This window comes from Melitaea cinxia, chromosome 28, assembly GCF_905220565.1.
Source record: "Melitaea cinxia chromosome 28, ilMelCinx1.1, whole genome shotgun sequence".
NCBI classification, from domain to species: Eukaryota; Metazoa; Arthropoda; class Insecta; order Lepidoptera; family Nymphalidae; genus Melitaea; species Melitaea cinxia.
This window is the reverse complement of record NC_059421.1, coordinates 7,329,372-7,355,693: the sequence shown is the minus strand read 5'-3', so window position 1 is coordinate 7,355,693 and position 26,322 is coordinate 7,329,372. Positions and strand designations below refer to the sequence as shown.

Below are 26,322 nucleotides of genomic sequence, written 5' to 3'. Positions count from 1 at the left end.
CTGCCGCCGTTATGCTGGAGTACCGGACGAGTAACCAGGCTATATCCAGGGCCAGATGGGATTCCTCGTGTTGCTGATGTTCAGACCACGGTGGGTTGTTATCGCCGTCCTCTGGTTCGCCTCTGCCCGTTACTCGACGATGAAGACACAGAGTTGAAGAATCTGGATTCTTCAACGGGGGGAGTATGTTAAGGAACGTCTCACATTTTCATTGCGGTGCAACTCTATAACGATTCACATCGTGTGATCCATGCTTAATTTATCGGTTATCGGTGTGAAGCATCTATATAAACTGTGAGTGCAATAGACAATCAGTGATGTGACAGAACGTTGGGTATATAAGACAGTGATTTGACATGTAAACTCTCTTTCCCATACTTCTTCTCGTCGTGCGAAGTGTTTGCGTAATCTTGTAATTTGCAATACAGAATTGTTTAATTTCTCATATCTTTTATTTTTCAACGAACAACGAACTAGTAAATACAAGCAGCAAGATATGCAAGAAACAGTATGTATAGCCTATGTCACTCAGTGACGATATAGGTATTATAGCAATCTCACGGTAAAGAAATTAAAATCGGTCCACTACAAACAATGAAAAAGGAATCGCTCCTTTTTGTAATATTAGTTTCCATATTTTTTAATCAAACCATTTTTTGGTACATTAGGGATAGCAATTTTGTTAATATTGAATATAATATATATATATTTTTATTTTTGTTAAAAGTAATAAACTTAATAAAATATTTATTATTTTTAAAAGTCTAACATTCCCTTGAATTTTTTATCTCCTAATCTTACGTCGTTTAGAAAGGTCGTGTGTTTTATATAAGTATCTTTAAATATTTTATACTTAACTAGCGACCCGTCTCGGCTACGCACGAGTGCAATGCTATCAACCACCAAAGTTACGTTAGAACCCTCTTAAATTATCAGTTTTTCTCTAACATATTATGCATGCATACATATAAACATTCCTCCTGAATTATTCTATCTATTAAAAAAAAAAACCGCATCAAAATCCGTTGCGTAGTTTTAAAGATCTAAGCATACATAGGGACAGACAGCGGGAAGCGACTTCGTTTTATACTATCTAGTGATTACAAGTTTAATAAATAAAAATGAATATTGTCATTAATTCTTTGTTTGTATTCTTAGCATTAGAATAATATATGTTTTTTTTTTATTTAAAATAAAGTCATTGGTAAATTCAAAAATATGATGTTTTTTTATTATTATTTTTAATATCAAATCTGCATTATATTGTGCATTATGAATGTACCTATTAGTCGGACATTACAATTTCAATTCAGAAAACTGTTTGGGCAAAGTGAAAGTAAAATTTACACATGTAGAAATAAGAATAATATTAATATTTATTCTAGAAACACAACTAGAAACAGCAAACAGTTTTTGAAATAATTAATTAAAAAAAAAAACGGTCAAAAAACAAACAAATCCTCTGCACAATATTAGTTTAGATGTAACCAAACGTTTAAAAAAACTCGTAATATTTTACTCTAGATATATTTAGTAAAAATGTAAATCCGTGGCTGGCATTGGACTGATAAAAGCTTAGCGGTTTTTTTTATTAAAAAAGTTAAATTGTTTATGTTTTAAAGCAGTTAGGTTATAAAGCATATAATAAGCTATTTTGTTGTGTCACGTGCGACGTTTTGCAGCATCAGAGGGCATCAAATGCGTTCCTGAATCAAAAGAATCTACTAAGGTAGGACAATTGTTCTGGTGGAGTGGTGCTAGTAGGCGGCGCCCATGTACCTGTAGCGGTGTTTAGGCGCCTCTGTCCGATTCCCGCTCGGGATGAATATTTGTAGATATTTGTACAAATATTTGTTTCCCGTTTTGTTGTCTATCCCTGTACGTCTCCCTACCGTGCCTCGGAGAGTAATTTAAGGTGTCGGTCCCGGTTGTTATCATAAATACCTGATCATTATCATCATCATCATCATCATCATTTCAGCCTATTGCAGTCCACTGCTGGACATAGGCCTCCACAAGTTCGCGTCAAAAATGCATGAACTCATGTGTGTTGCCCATAGTCACCACGCTGGGCAGGCGGGTTGGTGACCGCAGGGCTGGCTTTGTCGCACCTAAGACGCATACCTGATACCTGATAAATACCTGATAGTGATCGTTATCAACTCTGCTCTTTTGTGGTGTGGGAATATATCCACCAACCTACAATGGGTCAACGTGATGGACTTAGCTTCAGTCCTTCTCCTACGTGGAGAAAGAGGAACCCACAGGAGGGATGGCTAAATCGTAGTAGTGTGCTAAAATGAAATAAGCTGTGTTCGTTAGATAATGTAGTATACAATTTCTACTTCTACAACTATTACTTCTTCTTCGTTGACTAGCTAACTTAAGGATGTCGGATTTATTTGACGGTTTTTTGGACCTAATGGGCCAAAAGAAGTGTCACTTCAGCCTATCGCAGTCCACTGCTGGACAGAAGCCTCCACAAGTTCGCGTCAAAAATTGCGTGTATTTCAATGCCAACAGTTGGATGGTTGATTGATTGATTGATTGATTTTCAACGGGCTATTCTCCGCAACTCGACGACTTAGTGCGCCTATTTTGCGTGGTAGGCTGGGGGCTTCATTCATGCCAGCCTAGCTCCTTGAGGAAGCCTAGCAGACCCCTTGCGTTGCCGACGACTTCCCGGAGCGACCTCGGTGTCCCGAGGTGTATCGCCCTGTAGTTCGCCACACTACCGCATTCCAGCAGGATGTGTGTGGCCGTTTCTTCTGCCTCCATGCACGCTCTGCATAGGGGGCTGTCTGTAACACCTAAGTTGTGTAAGTGTTTGTTGAGCAAGGCATGTCCGGTAACAGCCCCGACCAGTAGTCGGAGCTGGGCTCTCCCATAGCCGCGAAGTTTGCGGGACAATCCTGGGTTGATCGTCGGAAGAGCTTCCTTGGTCTGCCTGCAAGTGGTTAGGTTTGTCCAATATTCTTGGTGCATTACCTTGGTGTTGTGTCGCAGCTGGCTGCGCAGCCATCCGAAAGGCAGAGGTAGAATGGGTTCGGGTCCGTAGACCCTCATCTCCGATCCATTCCTCGCCAGTCGGTCAGCCGCGTCGTTGCCTCGCGATCCACTGTGGCCCTTTATCCATTGGAGGATAATGGTGTTTGTTTCACTTACCCTCGTCAGAGCTCGATGGCACTCGTATATTAGCCCCGATGTCATGGTGTCGCTCTGTAGGGCTTGCAGGACCGATCTGCTATCGGAAAGAATACGGATTGGAAAACCCTGTACCTCTCTAGCCGTGATCGCTGTTGCAGCCATTATGATTCCCCCAGTTGGATGGTTATTCCGCCATCGGTTAGCTTTTTAAGTTGCAAGCTGGTAGTGGAACTGTGTTATCTATATCCCTTAGTCGCCTCTTATGACACCCACGGGAAGAGAGGGGCTGGCTATATTCCTTACTTAACAGAAGTATAACTTCAATAAAGAAATGCTATATTTAAAAAATGCTATATTAAAAAATCATAAGAAAACAAGTATTCTACCACAAAATTTCGTTGCAATGAAATAACAAAGTCTGATATCATGTTCTACAAGATGGCGGCTATCATCCGTCTTGTAAGTATCCCTGTCATTATATTATATTTCAACACATTGACACGTCATTTGTCAAAATCGATCGAGCTGTCAGCCTCCCAGTCTGTAGCTATTATTATTGTAGACGAAATCTATTATTCCTCGTGGTTGGTTAAAAATAACTCTAAAGGCCCGTTTCACCACTTGTGGATAAAGTTTATTCCGTAAATAAGTTACGGATACATTTTAATAGCTTCAAGTATTTTATTTCTCCTTAATTATTAAAATACAGCTTTTAGATTGACAGTTACGGAGTGGCGTTCGATGGTACGTAAATAATTATGATTGTTAAAAAAAAATACGATTTCAATTACATCGACGAGGACAATACATTATATGTCGACGGAAAAATAGTCAAGTAAATACATATTATTTTTCAAAAATTTTTTGTCAGATATGGATTACATTCAAAAGAGACCACGTGACAAGCGACAAGCACCACCTTTTGATTAAAAAACGAATCGTGGAACTCAAACAATAATTTTAATTCAAACAAAAAACAGTCACCCTCCTTCCTTTTGACGTTAACACAATATATTTAAAACTTTTATCTATTGGATACAGTCATCCGTCAAGTAGCGTTATCTACAATTAGTGAAACAGGCCTTACAAGGGACGACCTCATTACTCTTGTACAAACATGTAATTTGGTCGGTGCTTCTTGACCTGCGTCAGAGGACACGACGCACGAGGCGATAGCGGGGGAACAGAGTTAATTGAGAGCGTGAATTTACGGCTTTTGATGTAGTTTTTCTTTGACTGGTTAAATTAGAATGACTACGAGATGTTCATTAATAGAATTACGAAATAAATTAAATATAAGCAATATATATTTTTACTAGCTGACCCCGCAAACGTTGTTTTGCCATATATGTTATTAAGCCCGTAATCCCCCCCCCCCTATAATATGCGTGTATGATAAATAGATGTTGGCCGATTCACAGACCTACCCGATATGCACACAAAATTTCATAAAAATCGGTCCAACCGTTTCGGAGGAGTATTTTAACTATTAATACTCCTCATTTTAGCGACACGATCCCACTTATTTGCAAATAAACTCTAGTTATTGAAATTAATGTGTCACATAGCTTAATCATTCAGCTTTTTATAAGTATTTCATATTTACACATCACGTTGTATTGCATACCTACGAGTATAGTGTATATGAGATTTGTTGTATTTCCAAATAATACTGCTTTCAAATACTATTATTTTTAATTTGTTTTTGGTAACTAAAAAGTAGGTAACCGGAACCGGGTGTGCTTTGTGTAGATAGCGTGTACAAGGTTGGCAAGGCGCTTGTAATGATTCTGGAGTTGAGAGTGTCAATAGGTTACCTAGCCGCTAACCATCAACGAACTGGACGCTTATTTGCTAATCTTGTAGTATAAAAAAATAGTTGGAATGCATAACTGTTGTCAAAATAAAACTTAAGACATGTAGATGAACTATATCCTACTAATATTATAAACGCGAAAGTTTGTATGTATGGATGTATGGATGTTTGTTCCTCTTTCACGCAAAAACTACCGAATGGATTTGAATGAAAAACAATAAAACATAGGCTATTCTGGCGTACGCTGCAAAAACTGTAGAGCCTAAACATATATACAAGAGAAATGTTTATCTTAATTAGTCGTACAAACAAGTCCGCGCCAGCATATATAGTCTATTTTTTCTGAGTAAGCCATTATCGCCAAAACAGTGAGCCATAAATACAATAAAAATTGATAATATATTCCTAATGCACGTTTGGTAGTAACAAATTGATCTTTATATCGCAGAACCAATATTGATGAATTTTGGTATAAAGATAGATAATGAGAAGATAATAAGCTACTCGAAGTACTTACTAATCCTGCGCAGACGAAGTTGCGGGTATCAGCCAGCTAGTCAGATATAATTGTGTTCGCTCGTAAACGAAATAAAACGTCGGGTCTAATTTACATCGACAAGTAATATAACGTAGGTAATCGAAAAAATAGTGAAATTATTATTATTAGGAATGAAATGAAATTTAACAAGTACCTTTTGACAAGCACCAGCTTTCTATCCTCCTGCCTACTGAAGATATAATTTTTGAGCTATCGCTTTGAAATTTTCAGGGTATGTCCATTCTGTCTTAAAATGTACAGGAAAAATGTTGAAAAAAATCTTTGTTACGGAAAAGCGGCTTTTCTTTAAGTACTTTTGAAAGTACAATAGTACTCAATTAAGTAGTGCTTTAAAAAGTACATAAACACTTCTTGTACATTTTACGGGTCAATAACATAATGAAATACTTTATTATTTCAACTTTTTAATGTTTATGCTCAACTACAAAACAATTATTATACAAACAAACATAAATTCTTTATAAAAATCATATTATATCTCACTTCGGATCCATAGAAACATTTTATCTTACACATATTTTAATTGCAACTTGCCTTTTCTTATGTGTTTATATCTTTTTAACTTCAAATTATAATAAATTTGATTTATTAATTCTTGAAATAGTGACATAAGTACTAATAAACAATATTAAAAAAAAAACATAAAAAATACTTCTTTTAATTATAAACAAACTTAAACTTTTCATTTCAAAATAATTATAAATTAGAAATAAATTTTTGGTAATTACTTAGTAGAATAATCAGACTTTTTATAATGAAATCAATAGTAAAGTTATCTTCTAGGTATTGTTTTCATGGAATTTCAGAAAAGCAGTTTCTGTTCGGATTGAAACACAAAAAAACTTTGCAACTTTTACAGTAAACAGTGGTTCGTTTGTCACATCCACTCTTTCTGCTACGATGTTGTTTTGAAGTGTCATACTCAGGCAGATGTGCGGCTTTTTGCACACGATATTCAAGGGTTGGTATGGGTTTTATGAGAACCTTCCTCTTCTTGTGCTTAGGCTCCAACTCCTCGTAAACTCGGTCGATTTCTTCATCGCTTTGGTTCTCATTGTCAGTTATGAGTTTGGTGCCTATCTCTAACTTGTATTGTCGTAGCTGCATTATGTTTTTGACCAGGGTTAAATTTTGTGTCGCTTCCCTTCGATATTGCAACCAAGCATTCACAACACATAAATCAAAAATAAAATCGGTTGGGATTCATAGCCATAGCTATTGCAGGAAGTTTCCATTTAGGTGACCAATACATATCTATTTGTGGGTATTGAAGCGCAGACATAATCATGGTTATGCCCAAATAAATTTTTAACTCTTTCAGGGTCAGCCCAAGTGATTTACCTGTCTCCAAAATGTGCGTTCTATTCGTGTTCTCAACAATCGTTAAAAGAATTTCGTCGTTAATATATTGATCGTAGTATCTATGCCATTCCCAGTCGGTAGTGTCTACATGAGAATACGCAGGGACGGTAAAATTTAGGGTTTCAGGCACAAATTGGTCCGATACCCAGTTGTCTCTTTCTGCTGCTCTTGCCTGCTAATATTTCGTCGAAGCGATGGTGACGAACGAGTACTGAGACAAACTGTACGCGCTCTTGCACGCCCACGCGCATGACTAATTGTAGACCTCGTGCGTCCTCTTGATCCTATTCGTGATGTTGTTGTGGTGGGGATCACCTCTGAGTTGACAGAAAATGCTGGAGAAGCCGCTGAAATCTTCTAACCCATCATCGTTTTCATTGGAGCTGCTACTCGATTCATGGTTAGTTTGCTGTATAAAATCTGGTGGTGTGTACCCTGGATCTTCATCGGAATCATCCCCAGAGAAGTCTATTTCCGAATAATTGAGCAAATCTTCAATTTGGTCATCGGATATCCCTTAGAAAAAAAAGGAATCTTTTAAGTACTTTACAAAGTACAGATGTAGTAAAACACAACAACTATGCAGTATCTACTTTTGTGCTTTGGAAAGTACATAAAAATAAATAGGTTTGTGTCTCAATTATTATAAACCAGAACAGAAAAATACTTCTCGGGAGATGGATTTCATTACTTTAGTTACCATTTACCATAAAAAATATTATAATTACAAACAATTAATTAAGATCCAAATGGATTGACTTACCTCCACGCATGCGCTGACCCGAATGTGACTCCATCGACGCCATTTTTTTACTGAAATGACAGCTGCAACTTGTTGTTGTTTTTTTTTCTATTGTTGCATGAACCAATGTTGCCAGTAGTAAGAATATTAGATAAAATAATTTAAAAAGAAAAGAACTAGATTTTTTTATTTCTTATGTACTATACGAAGTACGAAAGTAGGCAGGAGGCTATTAAATAAGTATGAGGTAACGCACATACAAATACAGTCAAATTGAGACCTCCTCCTTTTTCTTGAAGTCGAATCACTAGTTATTTTTTGCGGTTTTATTCGTGCAATTTTTGATCCCGCGGGAATACCGGGGTCAAAAGTAGCCTACGTGTTATTTTCAATTTGCAGCTATTTACATACCAAGTTTCATTGCAATCTGTTCAGCATTCTTTACATAAAAAAAATAATAAGAAACACACATTCAAAGATAGAGTTTGATAATTTTTAATTTCACATGTATAATCTATTATTAATATAGCTTAATGTCATATTTTATATTAGTATATAATATCGTGTGTACTTTAGTTTTATTACTTTAGAAAAACAGTGCACTGTAAAACTGTTAATTGTTTTTGCTGTACTGATTATCACATTAATTGTATCAATTTTTTTTTCTGTAAAAAATAAATAAATAATATCAGTTGATTCTAGAATATTCTATCTGTGAATTACTTTTTATCAACATAGTATTAATAACAAAAGATAGGGAATTACTTATCTAGATAAGAAATAAATAATAAGAAATATATTATTTCCCATACCATAGACAATTTTATTTTTATAGCAATTTATTTTGTTATCTGTGAGCGATAACAATTTGTAGGATTTGAAACTAATACAATAAATTAAAATACGATTACTACCATTAATGTAAAATAAATACATAAGGCTGATTAAATAAAATAAGTATAAGCCTTTTAATATAACATATTATGACAACGCTCACAGCATTGGTTTGTGGCTGTTACACTAGCAGTTGCAGGTTCGATCCTCGCGCATGATAAACATTTATATATTTTTTTTTTTATAAATAAAGTTATGTCCACAGGCTTAAAGTGCCCATGCTTTTGTTATTCCGATTTCTAGTTTTATTACTGATCGTTTACTTGTTACACTACTGCAGCTTACATTAAGAGACCTAATTATTCTGTCTTAGTATCCCTAATGCAGACGTGAGTCCACCGACCAAAATTATGCTAAACTTAATTGATATCTTACATGCAAAAAGACATAGAATTATATTGCGCCTTACTTTAATTATTGTTGTCACTATTATAATAATTATTATTATCTATGTTTATATATACACTTACTTGCTATCTATAATATATGTACACTTATTGTCTAGTTAACGTATATGTACACTTATGGCCTACTTGGCCTACTTACAATATACACTTAACCTATGTTATTATTAGTATTTTTTTTTTTTTTTTTTTTAACTTAATCCTAAGTTTTTTCCTTACATTAATTTACAATTTGTTCCTACACATAAGGTGTGCTACAATTTTAACATTTCGAGCACACCCTCAATGACGGCGGCATCCCTGTGGTGAATCGCCATCCTGAGGCTGTGCTCGAGGATGTCTTTTTCAGAAGTTTCCGCTGCCTTCGCCACAAAGCGACCAATTGCGTCGTCACGGTCGTCGGTGTAATAGACACAGGTGTTGGTGTGCCTAGTCACCGCGACTACAGCGTGCGAGACGCTGTCGTGAATCTTGAGCCTCCTTGTCTTCGTCTGGAGGACAACGACGTCCTCATAGGTCTGGCCCTGCGCCTCATGGATGGTTAAGACGCGCGATCCCTCACCGGACCCGTATCCCTGGTCAGTCAGCAATCTCTTCTCCTCTTGCGTAAAGACCAGGTACAAGGTCCGGTTCCTTCCTACAGGAATGCGCGCGCCCGTAAGGCTCCTCACTTGCAAAGATCGGATCTTTGTGCTTGAGCTGTACACGGTCTTGTAAACCTCACTGATGGCAAAGGCGACGTCTTTGGGGTTACGATGCGTGCATGACAACTCACATGAGATGGTTGTTAACAGGGTTGGTCTGCGGTATCGCATTTTGAACAGGTTGTCCCTGTCGATGTACGGCAGCTGATTTATATCTCCAATGAGGACTACCTTCTCTGCTCCCGATAGTCGGGCGGCCATTACTATGGCTCCGAAATGGTTCATGAGGGCTTCGTCCACCGTTAGGCGTTTGATTTTTGAGCCCTCACGGAAACCATTTACCAGCACGGATGCCATAGTGCGCACCTTTTGCTTGGCCTTGTTGCCATAGCGGTGCGCCAGTTTTTCCTTTAGGTCTTTGGCCGCCTCGACTGTGGTCGTAATCACGACCTCCGTGTCCTCATCGAAGTCCCTGACTATGCGAGTTGTCTTACCGCATCCCGGTACACCGTTTATTCACTCCAGCGACGGTAGCCCCCAGGTCACGGACGGTAAACTGGCTTCCCGGTCGCCCGAGATGGTTTTCGCCATCCGCAGCATCCGGTCCCCCAGCATTACTTTCGTGCATCTGGCCACTACCACCACCGGGTCCCCTTCAGGTGTGTCGAAGGTTTGAGACTCCTCGTCACTCCCCTCAGACTCGACCGCGCTCACGAAACCTGCTGTGATGTTATATGCAGCCATATACCTACCCGACATCTTGCCCTTGAGTATTTGTCGGGTTTTGCTGTTGTATATGGCTGCTTCGGCTTCCTCGAGTTCCACCTCCAGTAGCCTTTGGTGATCGTACTGGTAGGCCTGCATGATCTTTTTGCAGGTGGCCAGGCTTACCTCGCGGTTTGCCTTTATTATGGCCAGGAACTCGATTAGGGCGTTCTCCGCATGTTGAAACGGTGTGGACGCAGGTCGAAGTCTTGGTGGTTCTACTTGTCCCATATCGGCCCTAGTTCGAGCGGCGAGTGACGCCTCCGGGTGCCTCGGACTGTCGTCTTTAGTGAACCCGCTCAGCGCCCCCGATAGTCGCTCTCCCTGTCCAGCCTTTTTGGGAGAGGGGTGATGCGGGAGCTTACCTTGTTTCGGGGAGATGGTTGCCTGGATAAAGGTCGCCAATGACATCGAGCTCGGCTTAGACTCAGGTGCGGCCCTTGCTTTGCGAAAACATTTATATTGACCATACAGATGATTGCCGTGGTCTGGATGTTTGTGCAGTCCTTATGTGTCTTCCCACTGTGCTTCGGAGAGCACCTTAAGCCGTTGGTCCCGGTTGTTATCATGTATGCCTGATAGCGATCGTTACTCATCATCACATCATCACAGCAGCCTTTCGCAGTCCACTACTGGGCATAGGTCTCCACAAGTTCACGCCAAAAATGGCGTAAACTTATGTGTTTTGCCCATAGTCACCATGCTGCGCAGGCGGGCTGGCTTTGTCGTACTGAAGACGCTGCTGCCCGTCTTCGGCCTGTGTATTTCAAAGCCAGCAGTTGAATGGTTATCCCGCCATCGGTCGGCTTTTTAAGTTCCAAGGTAGTAGTGGAACTGTGTTATCCCTTAGTCGCCTCTTATGACACCCACGAGAATAGAGGGGGTGGCTATATTCTTTAATGCCGTAACTACACAGCATCTTGGGATATCTCCTTTTCAACAAAAAAAGAATTTTCAAAATCGGTCCATAAACGAAGTTATCTTCGAACTTACATAAAAAAAATATATATATGTATATATATATATATATATATGTATATATATACATATATATGTATATATATATATATATATATATATATATATATATATATATATATATACTAGCTGTGCCCACGGCTTTGCTCGCGTAGAAATCAGTGTGACACAAAGTTTTCCGGCCGGCTTAGCCGTTCCGTAAGCCTTCCTCTTGAAGCCCTCTCTCCATTGGCGAAACCTCATGAAAATCCGTTCCGTAGATTTTGAGGGAATCGATCACATACACTTTTGGGGACTTTGTTTTATGATACACTAACTGTCGCCCGCGACTACGTCCGCGTGAAGCGCGCGTCGCGTTTAACAAAATGGTTCCTTGAATTCGTCAGAATTGTGGTATAAAATAATGTAGTAATAAAATAGTATTGTAGTGTAAATATTTTTAAAATATACTGCATGCAATTTAGTTATTATTATGGTTCTATGTAACGGATGTCACGGAATAGCATATCGAAGATTTCGTGATGAGTGATAACCTACCATCCCCCGTTTTAACCTAAAAAGGGTGTTGATTTCTAAATATACATTATTTGAACACCTTCTCATCATTTATAGAGCATACATTTTAAATATCAAGCATCTTACTTCAAAAACATAGAACTTTCATATAAACTTCCAACCCCCGTTTTACCCCCTTAGGGGTCGAGTTTGGTAAAATCCGTTCTTAGCGGATGTCTACGCTCTATAAGGAACCTATCTGCCAAATTTCAAGTTTCTACGTGTTATAGTTTCGGAGATTTCGTGATGAATGACCTTTCGCTTTTATATATACTAGCTGTGCCCGCGGCTTCGCCCGCGTTGAAATTAGATTGTCACAAAGTTTTCCCGGCAAACTTCCAGTGAAACTCTCATCAAAATTGGCTTAGCCGTTCCGTAAACCTTCCTCTTGCTAATGGTGGAGCCCTCTCTCCAATGGTGAAACCGCATGAAAATCCGTTCAGTAGATTTTGAGCGAATTGATCACATACACTTTTGGAGACTTTGTTTCATAATACACTAACTGTTGCCCGCGATTACATCCGCGTGGTTATGCAGATAAGCATTACTATTAAGAAGTTTAACGCAAATTATTTTTTTATTTCAGTCACTTGAAATGCTTATCAAACTGAGTAACTTTTTAAAAGGCACAATTTATTATAATTTAATAGTTATTTTTATAAAACCTCTGTATACACCACATTTTTAGTTCTATTTTCAGGCTGTTTATGTTTCATACGAACTATCAACCCCAATTAAACTCCCTTAGAGGTGGAATATCGTAAAATCCGTTCTTAGCGGACGTCTGCTAACTATAATTTACCTTCCTGCCAAATTTTATCCTTGTCCAACCTGGATAGATAGACCCATCCAGCGGTTTTTGAGTTCTCGTGATGAGTGAGTTAGTGACCTTTCTCTTTTATTTATATATAGATTACGATGCACTATTTGGACACCTCCTCACCATCTATAGAGCATACATTTTAAATTTCAAGTTTCTTACTTCAAAAACATAGGACTTTTATACAAACTTCCAACCCCTGTTTTATCCCCTTAAGGGTCGAGATTCGTAAAATCAGCTCTTAGCGGATGTTTACGCCCTATAAGAAACCTACCTGCCAAATTTCAAGTTTGTAGCTGTTATAGTTTCGCAGATTTCGTGATGAGTGAGTCAATCTACCATCCCCCGTTTTAACCCCAAAAGGGAGTTGCTTTCTAAAGAAACATTATTTGGACACCTTCTCATCATCTATAGAGATACGTTTTAAATTTCAAGTCTCTTACTTCAAAAACATGGGACTTTCACACAAACTTCCAACCCCCGTTTTACCCCCTTAAGGATCGAATTTCGTAAAATCCGTTCTTAGCGGATGTCTACGCCCTATAAGGAGCCTTTCTGCCAAATTTCAACGTTGTAACTGTTATAGTTTCCAAGATTTCATGATCAGTGATCCAACCTACTATACCCCGTTTTAACCCCAAAAAGGGGTTGATTTCTAAAGATACATTATCGGGACACCTTTTCACCATCTATAGAGCTTACATTTGAAATTTCAAGTCTCTTACTTCAAAAACATAGGACTTTCATACAAACTTCCAACCCCCGTTTTACCCCCTTAGGGGTCGTTTTTCATAAAATCCGTTCTTAGCGGATGCCTACGTCTTATAAGGAGCCTACCTGCCAAATTTCAAGTTTTTAGATGTTATAGTTTTGGAGATTTCGTGATGAGTGACCTTTCGCGTTTATATACAGGGTGTCCCAAAAAGTAGTGATAAGCGGAATTCCAGAGATAGGGCACCCCTTGGGGTATCCGAATCACCCCTATGTATGTTCAGCGATTTTGCATAGTTTTCGAGTTATGAATTTTTTTATATGTTTTTGAGAATTTTCCACCTGAACAACTTAAAAAATTTCTAAAAAAAAATACTGAAGACTTTTTAGAATTTTTGTTTTTGTATCTAAATAGTCATGAGCTGTAGCTTCCCGTTAAAAAGATTCAGCTTCTTAACTTTGATGGAAATTGTGAAAATCTAAGTGTAAAGTGAAAATTTTACGTTTTGAGAACTATGACTTCAATTTTCAACTTAGAATTAAAAATCTAAACACGCAATTTTATGGTTTCTAATTAGGCTTAAAAACTTTTCCAAAGTCTCAGCTTTTATAATCATAAATAAAAAGTTGTACTTAATGGGGCTACTTTTGCTAAAATTTGCCTTCAAAGACATCAAGGTGGAAAATTCTTAAAATTACCAATTTGAATAAAAAAAATTTTTTTTCTCAATTTATTATTCCTTTAAGGTTAAATAGTTTTGTCGGCGCTCTAGCTGGGTCATACGTATAGGATTCGTGCGGAGGAAAATGATAAATCCGTAGACTGAGTGATATGGTTCCAAAACGATGGTGCTCCATGCCACTTTGCAAGAATAGTCAGACAACATTTAACAAAAAGATTTAGAGACAGATGGATCGGCCTTGGAGGGCCCATTGCATGGTCGCCGCGGTCCCCAGACTTAAATCCAATCGATTTCTTTGTCTGGGGATATTATAAAGAAATAGTTTACGCTAAAAACATTAGCAACGCAGCGGAGTTAAGACGAAAATTGAGACAGGCAGAAGAAACAATTAAAAACAACAGAATAGCATTCGTAAGAGTTAATTAGTCTGTTAACCAACCAAAAGATTGTAAGAAAACTAAGATCAAAGATTTAATAAACATTTGGAGGTTATTTAGGTTTAATTAATAAAACGAAAAGTAATCGTCTTAAAATTAGTTATTATAAAAAGTTTTCAATATGTCGACCTTCGTGCTCGATACATGTTCTACATCGTCTTAAAAAGTTTTCTTTGAGTCTTACGAATGCTATTCTGTTGTTTTTAATTGTTTCTTCTGCCTGTCTCAATTTTCGTCTTAACTCCGCTACGTTGCTAATGTTTTTAGCGTAAACTATTTCTTTATAATATCCCCAGACAAAGAAATCGATTGGATTCAAGTCTGGGGACCGCGGCGGCCATGCAATGGGCCTTCCACGGCTGATCCATCTGTCTCTAAATCTTTCTGTTAAATGTTGTCTGACTATTCTTGCAAAGTGGCATGGAGCACCATCGTTTTGGAACCATATCACTCAGTCTACGGATTTATCATTTTTCTCCGCACGAATCCTATACGTATGACCCAGCTAGAGCGCCGACAAAACTATTTAACCTTAAAGGAATAATAAATTGAGCAAAAAAAATTTTTTATTCAAATTGGTAATTTTAAGAATTTTCCACCTTGATGTCTTTGAAGGCAAATTTTAGCAAAAGTAGCCCCATTAAGTACAACTTTTTATTTATGATTATGAAAGCTGAGACTTTGGAAAAGTTTTTAAGCCTAATTAGAAACCATAAAATTGCGTGTTTAGATTTTTAATTCTAAGTTGAAAATTGAAGTCATAGTTCTCAAAACGTAAAATTTTCACTTTACACTTAGATTTTCACAATTTTCATCAAAGTTAAGAAGCTGAATCTTTTTAACGGGAAGCTACAGCTCATGACTATTTAGATACAAAAACAAAAATTCTAAAAAGTCTTCAATATTTTTTTTTAGAATTTTTTTAAGTTGTTCAGGTGGAAAACTCTCAAAAACATATAAAAAAATTCATAACTCGAAAACTATGCAAAATCGCTGAACATACATAGGGGTGATTCGGATACCCCAAGGGGTGCCCTATCTCTGGAATTCCGCTTATCACTACTTTTTGGGACACCCTGTATATTATAGATTACTAGCTCTGCCCGCGGCTTCGCCCGCGTTGAAATCAGTGTGTCACAAAGTTTTCCCGGCAAATTTCCAGTGAGACTCTCATCAAAATCGGCTTAGCTGTTCCATAAACCTTTCTCTTGAAGCCCTCTCTCCATTGGTAAAACCACATGAAAATCCGTTCAGTAGGTTTCGAGGGAATCAATTACGTACACTTTTGGGGACTTTGTTTTATAATACACTAATTGTTGCCCGCGACTACGTCCGCGTGGTTATAAAGATATTATTGCTATTAAGATGCTTTTTTTTATTTCAGTCACTTGAAATGCTTATATCACACTGGGTAACTTTTTAAAAAGCACAATTTAGTATAATTTAACAGTTATTTTTAAAAAACCTCTCTATATACCACATTTTTCTTCGATTTATTTTCAGGATGCAGTATAAATAACCTATCAGGCGAACTTATAGCTGTTGTATATGTTTCATTAACTATCAACCCCAATTAAACCCCCTTAGCGGCGGAATATCGCAAAATCCGTCCTTAGTGGACGTCTCCTAACTATAATCTACCTCCCTGCCAAATTTCATCTTTGTCCATCCTGGATGGATGGACCATCCGCCGGTTTTTGAGTTCTCGTGATGAGTGAGTCAGTGACCTTTCTTTTATATATATATATATATATATATATATATATATATATATATATATATATATATATATATATATATATATATATATAGATTACGATGCATTACTTGGACACCTCCTCACCATCTATAGAGCATACATTTTAAATTTCAAGTCTATTACTTCAAAAACGTAGGTCTTTTATACAAACTTCCAACCCCCGTTTTACCCCCGTAGGGTCGAGTTTCGTAAAATCAGTTCTCAGCGGATGTCTTCGCATTATAAGGAACCTACCTGCCAAATTTCAAGTTTGTAGCTGTTATAGTTCTGGAGGTTTCGTGATGAGTCAACCTACCATCCCCCGTTTTAACACCAAAAGCGAGTTGATTCTTAAAGATACATTATTTGGACACCTTCTCATTATCTATAGAGCATACATTTTAAATTTCAAGTCTCTTACTTCATAAACATAAGACTTTTATTCAAACTTGCAACCCCCGTTTTACCCCTTTAGGAGTCGAGTTTCGTAAAATCCATTCTTAACAGATGTCTACGCCCTATAAGGAACCTACCTGCCAAATTTCAAGTGTGTAACTGTTATAGTTTCGGCGATTTCGTGATCAGTGAGTCAACCTACGATCCCCCGTTTTAACCCCAAAAGGGTGTTGATTTCTAAAGATACATTATTTAAACACCTTCTTACCATCTATAGAGCTTACATTTTAAATTTCAAGTCTCTTACTTCAAAATCATAGAACTTTCATACAAACTTCCAACCCCCGTTTCACCCCCTTAGGGGTCGAGTTTCGTAAAATCCGTTCTTAGCGGATGTCTACGCTCTATAAGGAACCTATCTGCCAAATTTCAAGTTTCTAGGTGTTATAGTTTCGGAGATTTCGTGATGAATGACCTTTCGCATTTATATATATTACTAGCTGTGCCCGCGGCTTCGCCCGCGTTGAAATTAGTGTGTCACAAAGTTTTCCCGGCAAAATTATTGTTAAACTCTCATCAAAATCGGCTTAGCGGTTCCGTAAACCTTCCTATTAGCCCTCTCTCCAATGGCGAAACCGCATGAAAATCCGTTCAGTAGATTTTGAGCAAATCGGTCACATACACTTTTGGGGACTTTGTTTTATAATACACTAACTGTTGCCCGCGATTACGTCCGCGTGGTTATGAAGATATGCATTACCATTAAGTTGTTTAACGCAAATTATTTTTTTATTTCAGTCACTTGAAATGCTTATCAAACTGAGTAACTTTTTAAAAGGCACAATTTAGTATAATTTTATAGTTATTTTTATAAAACCTCTCTATACACCACATTTTTAGTTTTATTTTCAGGCTGTATATGTTTCATACAAACTATCAACCCCATTAAACCCCCTTAGCGGTGGAATATCGTAAAATCTGTTCTTAACGGACGTCTGCTAACTATAATCTACCTCCGTGCCAAATTTTATCTTTGTCCAACCTGGATGGATAGACCATCCAGCGGTTTTTGAGTTCTCGTGATGAGTGAGTTAGTGACCTTTCTCTTTTATATTTATAGATTACGATGCATTATTTGGACACCTCCTCACCATCTATAGAGCATATATTTTAAATTTCAAGTCTCTTACTTCAAAAACATAAGACTTTCATACAAACTTCCGACCCCCGTTTTACCCCTTTAGATTAACGGATGTCTACGCACTATAAGGACCATACCTGCCAAATTTCAAGTTTATAGCTGTTATAGTTTTGGAGGTTTCGTGATAAGTGAGTCAACCTACCATCTCCCGTTTTAACTCAAAAAGAGAGTTGATTTCTAAGATACATTATTTGGATACCTTTTTACTATCTATACATACATTTTAAATTTCAAATCTCTTACTTCAAAAACATAGGACTTTCATACAAAGTTCCAACCCCCGTTTACCCCTTTAAGGGTCGAGTTACGTTAAATCAGTTCTTAGCATATGACTACGCTTTATATGTAACCTACCTGCCAAATGTCAAATTTGTAGCTGTTATAGTTTCGGAGATTTCGGGATGAGTGGGTCAACGTAAAATCCCCCGTTTTAACCCCAAAAGGGAGTTGATTTCTAAGAAACATTATTTGGGCACCTTGTTACCATCTATAGAGCATACATTTTAAATTTCAAGTCTCTTACTTCAAAAACATGGGACTTTCATACAAACTTCCAACCCCCGTTTTACCCCCTTAGGGGTCGAGTTTCGTCAAATCCATTCTTAGCAATAGATTACGCCCTATAAGGAGCCTACCTGCTAAATTTCAAGTTTGTAAGCGTTATAGATTTGGAGAGTTCGTGATTAGTGAGTCAACGTAACATCCCCCGTTTTAACCCCAAAAGGGAGTTAATTTCTAAAGATACGTTATTTGAACACATTGTTACCATCTATAGGGCATACATTTTAAATTTCAAGTCTCTTACGTCAAAAACATGGGACTCTCATACAAACTTCCAACCCCCATTTTACCCCCTTAGGTGTTGAGTTTCTTAAAATCCGTTTTAGCGGATGTCTACTTCCTATAAGGAGCCTACCTGCCAAATTTCAAGTTTGTAGGTGTTATAGTTTCGGAGATTTCGTGATAGATAGATATACGGTCGAATTGAGTAACCTCCTCCTCTTTGAAGTCGGTTAAAAAATAAAAAGCTTTATCACAATTTAATAAATTTTTTCAAGGTTTTACGCGGTAGGACTAGGTAAGATATTAAATACTTTTGCTGAGAATATTATAATTAATTAAAATATTTTAGTTTACATATAAATACTTTTTATTACAAATGATTTTAATATATAATTTGATGTGATTCTCGATTTAACTATGATAAATATAAGAATCATAAAATTTTCAAAATTGTCTATGGACGGGAAATTACCGATTGACTTGTATTTGCGCCTTACGAATATAGGTGAATAACCTCGATAAATTATATCTATAAAAGCGACATTGCATCAGCTACGACCACATTATAATTTTTGAACCATTCTCAAGTTGTGTTCTTGAAATATATTTTATCAAATCAAAATGTCACGTATCCTCGCTATGGACTGTGAAATGGTCGGGAGTGGAAACAGGAGTCTGCTGGCGCGTGTGACTATCGTCGATGAGTACGGGAGGGTGATTTTAGACGAATACGTGAAGCCTACAGCCGTGGTCACCGATTACAGAAGTTGCTACAGTGGAATTAAAAAGAGACATCTAGATAACGGCAGCGACTTCTCTGTAGTCAGAAACAAAGTGGCCAATCTTATAAATGGATGTATTCTTGTGGGGCACTCCTTGCATTTCGACCTCGAGGCATTAAGCCTGTCTCATCCGGAGAGCAAACGTAGAGATCTAGCCAAGTATGAATATTTCACAAGGGTGAGTTGAACTTATTTAGTCTATACAGTACCTATATAATGTTAAAATTATAGTTTAAAAAAATTAAAAAACCACGCTTTGATAGCTTTATTACTATATTTTCATAATTTATTACTACGTTTTTATAACTCTACGCACATAGATAGTTAGTTGCAAGTAGGATAATTGTTACATTTAATTTAACAAGCACACCACGCTTTTTACTCTGAATTGAATTATTCTCTTAATAATTTATATTTATTATAATTTTATTTTGAAGTAATTAATTTTGATTGATTGTTCGATCTTCTACTACTGTAATATAAAGTCTTTGTAATTAAAAAATATTTTCTACTTGTTAGTTCGATTAGTTATAAATGCGTGGTTTTTTAGTTTTTTTTTTATGATGAGTATTTCGTTAGTGGAGGTACATTTAACTATTAGCATATAATATCAAATTGTTTCAAAAACTTTCGAAATTTTTCTAATCATTTTAATTTTTTTCATGAAATTATATTAAATCTATGTTCCATTTCTACATTGATTACAGTCACAACTATTAAGTGTCCCGTATCCATAACACATTTATGAACTTAATAACAATGTTTAATTATAAAAAAGTATAATGATTTTTTTTTTTTTTTTTTTTTTTTTTTTTTCGCGGGTAGGTGCGAAAAGTGTCAACACATAAATCTATAAGTGCTCTAAATTTATTTAAAGTTTTTAAAGCTATATTCAAAAGTTTCTAAGTTTTTATTTATGTGTAGCTTTTAAGTATCTTGCATACCACCTGCCAGCTGTTGAATTCCTATTGGAACACCTATACATATATTGTAGTGTCAATTCACGTAATTGGTGCGTCAATTTCATCCAGTTTTACCCTAAAATCGACTCCGTACCAGACATGGAAACAGTGAAGGAATCAATTGCTGCTCTCTCAGATTCGGTGAATACCAAATTGAATGATTTCCAGCGAGACTTAGATAAAGTCAGTTCTAACTCCCCACTAACAACAGCGTCATTGGCTGCAGAGTTCATGTCGTTTAAGTCATTTATTTTTTCTGCCTTAAATGCATTACAACGCCAGGTCGAATTACTGGGCGGTGAGATTGACCGCCTAGAGACCAGGAAAAGGCGTAAGATGTTGCTTCTGCATGGAGTGCCTGAGGAAAAAGCTGAAAACACCTCTGCGATAGTTACAGCCCTTGCTGCGGATCATCTTAATCTCGCTAATTTTTCAAGCAGTAGTATCAAGGCTTCTTACCGCCTAGGCCGCTCTTTAGACCAAAAGCCTAGACCAATAGTGGTTAAATTCACCGATACTGCTGTCCGCGATAAGGTTTGGTTCGCAAAAACTAAACTTAAGGGTACAGGATATACGCAATCCGAGTTTTTAACAAGGACTCGCCATCAGGTATTTATGGAGGTGAGGCAACGTTTTGGCATCAGTAACTGCTGGACGCGTGAAGGCTGTATCCACATTGTGACAACGGATGGTGAACGCCATAAGGTGGAGACATTGTCAGACCTTAGGAGTATCTCAAATACTCAGAAATCCCCAATACCTGAGAAAAGTGAAGCCCCCAAGCCTGCTGAACATAAGCAACTGGCGCTTTCGCGCACAAAGAGAACCGCTAAACATAAGTAGTTTTTATATTCGTTTTTCTTTGTGTGATCTTAATTTATTATATTCATTCGTGTGTATTTACCCTGATAGTATATTCTTATGATAACCTCTATTTTTTTTTTTATTATTTTTTTTATATACATTTATATGTAAGGTAAATTCCACTATTTCATTTTGTACTTACCTGCATTTAAAATATACCTGAACTGTTTGGCATTAGAGTTTAATTTAATCAATTTATTTACAAAAATATTAAAGATATTTACGATTCCAATCAACTGATTGGCATTAGAGTTTAATTTAATCAATTTATTTACTAAAATATTAAAGATAGTAATGATTCCAGTCATTTTACATTCATTTAGATATATTCATGTAAATATTTGTGACAGATTCTGACAATATGTTATAATGTTTATTTGACATTGATGTGACAGTTCCATAGAGAAATGGTTTTTCGTTGTCATGTCACACGTTTAGAAATGTAATACTTAAATCAAAAGTAACTTGATGCAAATGTCATGTAGTTATTATTATGTATTTTTTTTTCTTAGTTGTTTTATCAATTTTCACCTAATATTTTTTAATTGTAATTTTTTTTTATCTCTATTTTTTTTTTCTCCAAGATGTAACTTTATACTCTGGTAGTGTCTCTGTCTGTTCAAGTGTAGATCATGTCATTGGTGTTTTACTTCTGTTGTTTGTTTTCCTTTTTTTTATTTATGTCATGTTAATGATTTTTGTATACTCTTTTACAGCTGGCGGGTGTATGGACGTTATTTTTTAGAGAGAATATATATATTTATATATATTTTATTGTTATTGTTTTTTACCTTCTAATTATTATTTTTATTTGTATTATTTATTTTTTAGTTATTTATTTAATTTAATTATTTCAGTTTTAATATTTTATTTTATTTATTATTATTACTATTTTTATATACATACTACAGTTTATGTCTAATAACAATGACGAAACGTTTCATTCTTTTTCCCTCTCCTCCTGCAGCGAAGACCTAAGCTTCCTTAGTATTCCTTCTTTAAGCGAAACTCTTGACTTCCAATTTCTTGATGTTCCAAAAAACTTAAATATCATCCATATTAATGCACAGAGTATTCCTGCTCATTATCCTGATATGTTATCCTCTTTCCAAAATAAAAATATTCATGCGATCTTGGTGAGTGAATCTTGGCTTAAGCCCTGCTTATCATCGGTTTCCTACTCCCTCCCAGGTTACAACCTAGTCCGTAACGACCGTGTTGGGCGACCTGGAGGTGGCGTTGCCATCTACCTCCGCTCACAAATTTCCTTCGACATCATCAGCCAATCCACTTCCCGTGATGGGCATGGCCCAGATCACCTCTTCTTGGAAATCCGTCTGTGTAACACAAAACTCCTTTTGGGTGTTTATTATAGCCCATCGCCCGCTGTTGACTATTTTGCGTCTCTTGAAAATCTCTTAGAAGTACTTACACCACAGTATGGTCACACGGTAGTGATGGGTGATTTTAACACCTGCCTCCTTAAGCAAGACTGCAGAGCCACACGCCTTCGCTCTCTTGTAAACTCTGTAAACATGCACATTCTTCCCTCGAACGCCACCCATATCCTACCTACATGTACTCCATCCCTCCTTGATTTGATACTTGTCTCCTCTCCAGACTTTGTTGTTAAGCATGGACAATGCCCAGCTGATGCATTCTCATACCACGATCTCATTTTCCTTTCATATAAAATCAGACCACCTAAAGCAAAGTCAAGAATTCTTCTGCAGCGCAGTTTTGGTAGTATGGAGTTGGACCGCCTACGTGAGGATGCTGCTAAGATTGACTGGTCTGAGCTATTCAACACTACTGTGGTGGATGAAAAAACTGATATTTTTAACACCCGTCTAACTCAATTGTACGATGTCCATGCTCCTGTTCGACCTGTGCGTGTCAGACATCTGCCTGCTCCCTGGCTTACAAATGAAATTAAGGCTTTGCAGCTTCTAAAGAGCAAAGCCAAAGCTAGATATAGGTCTGACCCGAGCCCGTCGAATAAGGAGAAGTATAGAACATCTCGGAATCGCTGCAACAAGGCGTGTAGGGATGCACAACGACGCCATATTCACAATTCCGTATTAGAGGAAGCAGACTCTGCGAAAATCTGGAAATTTCTCAAATCTCTAGGAGTTGGCAAGATCAAACAAAACATATCTTCAAATTCATTTAACCTTAACCAAATTAACAAACACTTCACATCTTCTGTCACTATAGACTCTATGACTAAATCTAACACTCTTAATCAACTTTCTGCTACTAGGACTCCTTTGCTGTCATCCACTTTTACCTTCTCTCAATTGTCTGTATGTGATGTCAAGAAGAGCATATTAGCCGTTAATTCAGATGCCGTAGGATCAGATTCCATTAGCCGTAAAATGATCATACCTATCTTAGATTCCCTTCTACCTGTTATAACTCACATCTTCAACGAATCCTTGTTTTCCAATACCTTTCCTACCTGCTGGAAAGACGCTCAAATTATTCCTTTACCCAAGAAACCTAATTCCATCACGTTTTCTGATCTTCGCCCAATATCAATCCTTCCTTTTTTGTCTAAAGTCTTAGAGCGTCTTGTCCATCAGCAGCTAACATTGTTCCTGCACTCAAATAACCTCCTTAATCCTTATCAGTCCGGTTTCCGTAAAGGTCATAGTGCGGCAACGGCTCTGGTCAAAATAACCGATGACATTAGATTAGCCATGGACAAACAAAATCTCACGGTGTTGACCCTGCTGGATTTCAGTAATGCATTTAATACTGTGGATTTTGATATACTGCTGGCTATCTTGTGTTCTCTTGGCATATCTCCATCGGCAATTGGCTGGTTTCATAGTTACTTGTGCGGACGGCGGCAGCGTTTGCGTGTCGAAGATTCATATTCAGAATGGCTAAACGTAGTTGCCGGCGTTCCACAAGGTGGCGTGTTGTCTCCACTTCTATTTTCTATCTTCATAAACTCTCTCGGTCCTCATATATCTTCTCCCTACCACCTGTATGCAGACGATCTCCAAATTTATTCCCATGGAAAATTAGTTGACTTACCGACCTCCATAAATAAGTTAAATAGCGACTTAGAAAGCATTTATAGTTGGAGTAAATCTTATGGTCTAAACGTTAATCCTTCTAAGTGTCAAGTTATTATCATCGGTAGTTCAAAACTAGTAGCTCGAATTGACTGGTCACTTATACCACCCGTCATTTTTAATAACACTGTGATTAATTACAGCGAAAAAGTAAAAAACCTTGGTGTAATATTTGACAGTCACCTCTCGTGGACACATCAACTAAGTGAGTTAAGTCGCAAGTTATTCGCAGCTATCGGATCCCTCCGCCGGCTTCAATACTTCCTTCCTTTGTCTACCAAAATTGCGTTAGCACAGTCACTCCTACTACCAATTCTTGACTATGCTGATATTTGTTACCTAGATCTTAAGGAGGAGCAGCTAAATAAGCTTGAGCGCCTCCAGAATCTCTGCATACGGTTTATATTTGGTCTTCGCAAATATGACCATGTATCCGATTTTCGTAATCAACTCAAGTGGCTGCCTATCCGCTCTCGCAGGAATACTCACATCCTCTCTTTGCTTTATTGTGTGCTTTTCCATCCAAATACTCCTCTTTACCTAAAAAATCGCTTCGAGTTTCTCTGTGACACTCATGAGCGTTCACTCAGGTCATCTTCAACCTTAATACTCAAAACTCCTTCCCATACTACTTCCTTTTATTCAAACTCTTTCTCTGTTAAAGCTGTACAGCTTTGGAACAATCTTCCTCTTTCTATTAGGCAAGCTCAATCTCTATTCTGTTTTAAAAAATATCTAAAGGCTCATTTTTTGTCCCTAAATAATTGTTAAATATCATCTTCGCAATATATTATGTAGTATTTGTGTATGTAGTATATATGGTGTATGTATGAAGTTATGTATATGTAGTGTTTATGTAAATGTATAATTATGTGTATATATATATATGTGTATATATATGTATTATATGTAATATATTTACTTATTTTTATATCATATAGCTTGTAAACTCCTTGCCAATTCTTTATCAACTATTTGTACACTTCCCTACCGCTTCTCATTTTATATGCCCTGTCCTATACCCTAAGGTTGTCTGGAAGAAATCGCTCTTAGCGATAAGACCGCCTTTGTACATCTTTCTTCGTATGTATCCCTTTTTGTAACATTTCTTTGTAGTGTACAATAAAGAGTATTTATTATTATTATTATTATTAATGATGATTTTTATTCGCAAGGATTAATTATTTCGAATCGGATTTACTAATTTACATATGAAACAAAATGGCGAATACATTTTATCAGAGTTACGCGAAGGCTTATCTCGTATTTTTGTATGTTGTCTATTAAATTGTACTCTTATTATCAAATTTTATTTCTTCCTCAGAACAATGGCGGGCAACCTGTTGCTCTGAAAACTCTTGCCAGATCCTATTTGGGAAGAATTATTCAAGATGGCGAACATGATTCTGCGGAAGACGCTAAAGTTTGCATGGACTTGTATCGCAAGTTCTCAAACAATTGGTAAAAAATAAATTATAGTAAAAAAAAAAAAAAAAAAAAAAACGCTTTTGTAGCTAATCGATCTAAAAAGTAGAAAATAATTTATAATTACAAAAAGTTTATATTACATTAGTAGAACATCGAACAATCAATCATAATTAATTATTTCGAAATAAAATTATAATAAAATTTAAGTTATTAAGAGAATAATTCAATTCAGAGTAAAAAGCGTGGGGTGCTTAATAAGTATATTAAATGTAAAAATTATTCTACTTGCAACTATCTATGTGCGGAGAGTTATAAAAACATAGTAAACATTTATGAAAATATAGTAAAATGCATTCAATTCAGAGTAAAAACCGTGGGGTACAAAAGTAAATATAGTAAAATGCATTCAATTCAGAGTAAAAACCGTGGGGTACAAAAGTAAATATAGTAAAATGCATTCAATTCAGAATAAAAACCGTAGGGTGAATTTTAATATATTTTCATAACTTTTGGAGGATGACTCATACGCTCATTGGCCCGTTACGCTCAGTGATTGTCGATATTC

At 36.8% G+C, this 26,322-nt stretch overlaps 1 protein-coding gene across 1 annotated transcript; it reads left to right on the top strand.

Annotated features, from left to right (window-relative positions):
• Window positions 1-19,166: 19,166 nt before the first annotated feature.
• Window positions 19,167-25,845, top strand: LOC123667627 (RNA exonuclease 4-like). Its single transcript, XM_045601490.1, has 2 exons — window positions 19,167-19,595; window positions 25,654-25,845. The coding sequence occupies exons 1-2, from the start codon at window positions 19,257-19,259 to the stop codon at window positions 25,792-25,794; spliced, it is 480 nt and encodes a 159-aa protein (XP_045457446.1). The 5' UTR covers window positions 19,167-19,256; the 3' UTR covers window positions 25,795-25,845.
• The last annotated feature ends 477 nt before the right edge of the window (window positions 25,846-26,322 follow it).